The sequence below is a fragment of the Elephantulus edwardii genome, unplaced genomic scaffold (assembly GCF_000299155.1).
Source record: "Elephantulus edwardii isolate Elephantulus edwardi_28Jun2011 unplaced genomic scaffold, EleEdw1.0 scaffold00348, whole genome shotgun sequence".
NCBI lineage: Eukaryota > Metazoa > Chordata > Mammalia > Macroscelidea > Macroscelididae > Elephantulus > Elephantulus edwardii.
In genome coordinates, this window is record NW_006400098.1 from 1,736,237 (window position 1) to 1,743,018 (window position 6,782).

At 50.1% G+C, this 6,782-nt stretch overlaps 1 protein-coding gene across 1 annotated transcript in view; it reads left to right on the plus strand.

The window, feature by feature from the left end:
* The window catches only part of BRSK1 (BR serine/threonine kinase 1), a 38,240-nt gene that overhangs the window by 15,088 nt on the left and 16,370 nt on the right, over positions 1 to 6,782 (plus strand). Inside the window, exons 5-10 of the mRNA XM_006901834.1 lie at positions 643 to 759; positions 841 to 874; positions 966 to 1,034; positions 5,228 to 5,374; positions 6,165 to 6,196; positions 6,574 to 6,744. Of these exons, the coding sequence (XP_006901896.1) occupies positions 643 to 759; positions 841 to 874; positions 966 to 1,034; positions 5,228 to 5,374; positions 6,165 to 6,196; positions 6,574 to 6,744 (570 nt within the window). The remainder of the gene's footprint in view (positions 1 to 642; positions 760 to 840; positions 875 to 965; positions 1,035 to 5,227; positions 5,375 to 6,164; positions 6,197 to 6,573; positions 6,745 to 6,782) is intronic.

Here is a 6,782-nt window from a genome sequence, read left to right on the forward strand (position 1 = left end):
AGGGAGAAAAGTGCAACAATGAATGAATGTAAACCTTAAATCTCTGTAAAAAATTAATTAAAAAAATAGATAAATACAGTTTGGCCAACATGGAAAAAAAATATTAAAAAACACTTGCCAACCCCAAAGCAAGCAGTTAGGATGCACCAGCTGCTCCGGGGGGAAGGAGCAACATTCTCCTTCCACGGGATGTACAGACTCTGAAAATCTGCTCGAGGGTCAGACAGACGTCTTCCAGCTTGACAGCATGTTAACAGCAACATCAGTAACACTGGGTAGGAACACCTTCCTCAGACCAGCTAGACACACAAGATCAGAAGGGCCTCCTTTGTCCAGAGCTAACGCTGAGAAGGCAGGAAGGAATAAGAATGAGGATGAAGGTTGAGTGGAGATGGGAAACACAGGTATGAAGAGGGAAGAGTGCTGCTGCTTTCCAGCCTCTCTTCCTGTGTCATGACTCCAACGGTGTTTCTGTAGCTGGATGTGAAACCATTTGGCTCTGCAAACTCCCACTCAAGTCATACTAAAACATTCAATATTTCCTAAAGTGTCAGGTTGTGAGAGACAGTGGTAGGTGAGGGTCAGGTCTAGTGGGGGGTCAGTGGTGGGGGGAAGAGCCCTGAACCCCCTTCGCCGTCTCAGCCACAGAGATCTGAAGCCTGAGAACCTGCTTCTGGATGAGAAGAACAACATCCGCATCGCCGACTTCGGCATGGCCTCCCTGCAGGTGGGGGACAGCCTCCTGGAGACCAGCTGCGGGTGAGTGGGGGGGCAGCGCCCCTAGACCCTGGGGAGGGGTTTGGAAGCTGCCCAGAGACTCATGCCACCTCTCGCCCTCAGGTCCCCCCATTATGCGTGTCCAGAGGTGATTAAGGTAAGTGAGGGTGGGAGGAGAGAAGGGGGGGACAGTGGGGGACAGTGGGGAGACCTCACTGCCCTGACCGTCTCCCCTTCCTTCCCGCCAGGGGGAGAAGTACGACGGGCGGCGTGCGGACATGTGGAGCTGTGGGGTCATCCTCTTTGCCCTGCTCGTGGTAAGGCACCCAGACTCTCTCAGTCTGTTTCTAGAACAATCCCTTGAAGGAGAGGGGTGTCCTGGGCACAGCAGTCAATGCACCCAATGGCCAGAAGGTGAGCCATTCAGATCCACCAGCCACTGGGAGATTCACAGCCTTGGGGATCCCTGGGGCAGCGCGGCTCTGCCCTGCAGGGTCGCTGTGGATCAGAATTGCCCGGACAGCGGTGGACTTGGCACTCTTCTCATCCTCACGCCACCACAGTGGGTGGGCATGCCCGGGTAGAAGTGCGGCTTCACTGGGAAGTAGATTACCTGGCTTTTCTTCGGTGGTACCTTTGGGTGTATTCGAACCACCCACCTATTGAATCAGCAGCCCCTGCTTAGAGGTGCATGCCACCTTAGGACACAGACACAGATCTCCCCTCCCAACTGAAGACAAGGCATCGATTGTGAAGCCTTCCACTGCCGGCCCAAGGCTCGGTCCCTCCAGCTGGTGCAGGAGGAGATTTTACAGCCTGCCTTCTTTCGGTCTACGGCCTTGGACGTCCTGTGGAGCAGTGGTTTTGCAGGGTCACTCTGGGTTGGAATGGACCTTGTGACGGCAAACGGTGCATTTTAGTATTCACGTGGTGAACATTCTGGAAGTTTCCACCTTTGTCAGCTGCGAGGAATGCTGGCTGACCACTGGCTCGCTTTCGCCTGTCTGTTGTTTTTTCTGTTTCCAGTTTTCTTGTGTGTATACGTAGAAGTGGCACGGCTGAGTCTGCTTCTGTGTGTAAAGTTTTGAGGAACTTGACACAATGCAATGCAAAAATGTGTCTTAGCAAACCTCTCACCTTTCCCCTCTGGCGGTGTAAGTTGCTAATAAGTCTATCAAAGTGCTGATGAGTATGGATGTCAGTTTAAAGACTAAGGTGCATTTGATCCAAGCCGTGGATTTTTCATTTGCTCCCCAAACATCGAGAAGACAAAGATTCTCACCACTAGACCAACTGGCAGCACCATTATGGATGGAGAAGAGACTGAGGTTGTTAACGACTACAGCTTGCTCAACTCCACAATCAACACTCTTAGCACCAGCAGTGAGGAAATTGAAAGATGAATTGCACTGGGAAAATCTGCTGTCAGAGATTTCTCCAAAGTACTGAGGAGCAATGATGTCAGTCTAGAGACTAAAGTGTGCCTAATCAAGGTCATGGTCTTCGCAATTACTAGCTATGCATTAGAGAGCTGGACAATGACCAAGGATGACAGAAGAATCAATGCCTTTGAGTAGTGGTGCTGGAGAAGAGTATTTAATATACCATGGATGGCCAAGAAAACAAATAGGTCTGTCTTGGAGAGGGTGAAACCAAGTTTCTCCTTGGAGGCTAGGATTTTGAAGCTCTGTCTCACATACTCTGGGCATGTAGCCAGGAGGGACTGGCCCATGGAGAAGGACATCATGCTCAGAAGGGTGGAGGGAGGGGGCAGGAGAGGAAGACCCCAGATGAGATGGACGATACAGTAACTGGAGCAATGGGGGTGGGTGTGTCAGAGTCACTGAGACTGGCTCTGGGCAGGCTTCAAAGCTGTTGTTTAGAGGATCACTATGAGTCCCAGGTAACTCTGCCTGGAAGAAATGCAACCAGAGTGCTCCTTAGAGGCCAGCATGGCAAAACCTGGTCTCACATGCCTTGGGCATGTTATCAGGTGGGTCCAGCATGTTGGGAAAGGTGGAGGGTCAGAGAGAGAGAGGAAGACTCTCAACGAGATGAATGGCCTGATGCCTGTAGCTGTGGCTTGGGCGTACCTTAGGTGGATAGGACAGGGTTCAGAGCCCGTTCACCGCATCGCTGTGCTGCACAGTTGACTCGATAGCACCTAACAACTGCCGGTTTTAGTGCTATTTCCTCTCTCTCATAACCAGGCTGTGAAGGCGCTGCCCGGTCCCACGCTGTCTTCACACTTGTCTCTCATGGACAGACGTCCATTGTAGCGGTCACTCTATCAGTACATCTCAGGGAGACCTGTCCTTCTGGAGAACACTCCACATTAACTGAGCATGCCTTCTCCAAGGACGGAGAACTAGCACGTCCAAAATACTTGAGATAAAGTCTTCCCATGCTTGCATCTAAGGAGCATGTGGGCTGCCTTTCTTCTAAGAAAAAATTTGTTCTTTTGCCAGTCCATGGTGTGTATTCCATACTCTTTGCCAAGGCTACAATTCCAAGGCAGTCAAGCTTCTTCCATCTTGCATTTGTCACATGTGTATAAAGGTGATGCACCTTAGTCTTCAAGGTGATATCCTTGTTATTTGTTTTTTTCCCTTTTTTTATTTTATTTCATTATTTTTGTGTGTACTGTCAAATCAGATCTGACTGGTACAGGAGGAGATTGTTCCTCCTTCTCCAGCAGAGCATCTGGTGGATTCGAACCATGCTATTCTTGCTATTTGGCACTTTGAAGGGGTCTTTAGCAACAGATTTGCCCAGTACAATGCATTCTTGTGTGTGTGTGTGTGTGTGTGTGTGTGTGTGTGTGTGTGTGTGTGTACCATCAAATCGGATCTGAATGATTCAGGAGGTGATTGCCCCTCCTTCTCCAGCAGAGCATTTGGTGGATTCAAACCACACACCTCTGGGATTGCAGTGCAGCTTCTTGCCACTAGGCCACCAGAGCTTACTAATACATTCATTTCTCGACTGTTGCGTCTACGGATGTTGATTGTGAATTTGAGTAAAATGAACTATTTGACAATTTCAATCTTTTCTCCATTTTTCATGATGCTGGTTTATTAATCCGGGGTAAGGATTTTTGTCTTGTTTATGTTGAGGTGTAATCTATACTGAATGGGTTTTAACCCGTTGCTGTTGAATTGGCTCCAACGCGCATTTGACCATCCAGCAGGTTTTCAGAGGCTGAAAATGGTCTGGAAGGAGAATGCCCGTTTTTCTCTTGCAAAGCTGCTGGTGGATTCAAACTGCCTGCCTTTGGGTTAGCAGTATGACTCCTTACCTACTAGTCCACCAGAGCTCATGCATAATAAAGGTGGTAGAATTTGTGTTTCATCAGAGGGTACTTTAACTTCTCTTCCTTTTTCTTCAAGCAAGAGTGTGTCATCTGCACAATGCAGGTTATTTATTGCGAAGTCTTTCTAATCCTGATTCTTCCATGAGCCACCCTCCTCTTCAGTTAGTCCAGCTTCTGAGATGATTTGCTCATCAGACTAAAAGTTGTGAAGTGCCATTGAGTCACTGCGATTCAAAGCCACTCTACAGGGTTTGTTCCTGGGGTCCGCTGGACAGTTGGAATGAGGTGGACTGACACAGAAGATGTAAAGATAACTGTGTGCTATCCTGCATCTTCTGTAGAATCTCCACCATGGTCAATGTCAGCCTTTTTCATTGAGGGTCGTCCTTTCTTTCTCTAACCCTCTAGTTTCCCTAGCATGACTTTTGCCAAGAACTGGCCCTTTCTGATCTGCAAAGCTTCACCATCCTTGCCTCTAGGGAATCACCCTCGTTATACTTCCTCCAGCATAGACTTGTTCTTTTGGTAGCCCATGGAATAGCCAATACTCTGCCATCGCTGTCATTCTTATTCAGTCTTCCTTTTTATATTATCCTGCACTGTTGTTATATGCCATCATGTTGAAATCAACTCATAGCTGACCACCCCGGTGGGTTTTCAGAGGCTGTTTACTGCACCCAGGAGAGTTCTCATCTTTCTCCCATGGAGCAGCTGGTGGACTCGAACCTCCTGCCTTTAGATTGGCAGTAGAAATCCCTCCCATTAGGCCACCAGAGCTCCCTTGTCTTGGCAGTGCTGTGGATTTCCTTGTTAAGTGCCTCCGGGTGGTTGGTGACTTAAACCCAGGTTGACAGAGCAGAGCTGCCCCATTGGGTTTTCTGGGTTGTTGGAATGAAATGGACTGAAGCAATGGCTGAAAGAACAGACTGATAAAAACGATCGTTTTACGTGGATTCTTTATTGCTGTGTGAGACAGTGCAGGGGTGGGTCGGTGTTTGTACTGGTGTATACACTGGCTCGCTCGGAGCCAGAATCCACTCGATTGCACCTTTCCGCTGCCACACTGAGTCTTTGCTGGAGCAGACCACCAGGTCTTTTCTTCAGAGTGTTCGCCGGTTGGGTTTGAACCACTGATATTGTGGTGTGGAGTCCCAGCTCGTGAGCTCTGTGTAAGGGGTCGTTCTTCTTCCCCACCAGGGTGCTCTGCCTTTTGATGACGACAACCTCCGCCAGCTGCTGGAGAAGGTGAAACGGGGCGTCTTTCACATGCCCCACTTCATCCCTCCAGACTGCCAGAGCCTCCTGAGAGGCATGATCGAGGTGGAGCCAGAGAAGAGGCTCAGTGTGAGTCGGGGTGACCCGGAGGCGGGATTAGGGGACAGTGGTGCATGAAGGTAGAACCTTTTGGAGTACCGTCGTCATGTTTTCCACGTTTTTTGGGGTGAGGGGCAAGCGAAGAGAGTTGCAACCCAAAGTGCACAAAGAGCTGCCACCCTGAAAAACAAACAAAAAACCAAAAAACCCAGCCACCCTAAACTGGGAGGAGGCGGCAGAGATACAGACCCTTGGAAGCCCAGAGAAAGCGCATGCGCAGGTCTGTCCTCTAGCAGCTGTGCGAAGGCGGTGGAACAGCACTGCGCATGCGGGAAAACCCTTGCACACAGGAGTGCGCATGCTCAGAGAAACAACCTACACTGTCCTGTGAGAAGACATACGCTGCCTTAAATCTATTTAGGGTCCTCCCCACCTTATTTAACTTGTTTGGTTTTGTGCTTTGAGTGAAAAGTTTATAGAGCACCCGGTTTTCTGTGTGATCATTCGTACAGCTTTTATCTTGTGGATGGTCTTCACTGTTTAACAGCATCCTTCCAACTTTTCCTCTGTCATTCTCAATTCCACGCATCCTTCTAGCTAGACCCTTCCCCTCTCTCTTTCTGGCCTTTATTCCTGAGCACTTGCCGTTCTTTAGAGCTTGTGTGAGGTTACTCCCCTGGTGCTATATTGGTCCCCTTTATAAGCCTGAATATTGTTTTGACTGAACTTTGAGCCACCTAGGTGTTGTGTTAGCTTGCACTGTGCACCGATTGTGTGCATAGGACCTGACCTGTGCTTCTCCACCGCCCCCTCTTCACAGCTGGAGCAAATTCAGAAACATCCTTGGTACCTGTGAGTATGGGGAAACTGGACACTTAGGTCTCTGGGGAGAAAGGGACAGGGTTCCAAATATAAAGGGCCCCAAAGCATAAGAGGGTGGGATGCTGGGGTTCCTGTTGGCTTCCAAGGATGGGTCCTGGGAAGAAGGTCACATAGCTGGAGGAGTAGCTGGGAACCCAGACTCTCGGATCTAAGGAAGACAGGGATGAGAATGCCTGGATCCAGGGGACTAAGGGGCCAATCTGAGTATGAGGGTGGGGGCTGGGGACAGGGCACCTGGATCTAAAAGGGAAGAGGGCTAGATTCCTTGATGCCAGAGTCCAGAATGAAGCACAGGACCCATACATCTGATACCCTCTGCCCACTTGAATGTGTTTTCCCTTCCCCAGGGGCGGGAAGCATGAGCCGGATCCCTGCTTAGAGCCAGCCCCGGGCCGCCGGGTAGCCATGCGAAGTCTCCCATCCAACGGAGAACTGGACCCCGATGTCCTGGAGAGCATGGCATCGCTGGGCTGCTTCAGGGACCGCGAGCGGCTGCACCGCGAGCTGCGGAGCGAGGAGTAAGAACCCACCTCCCTACCCCCATCTCCCCACCCCC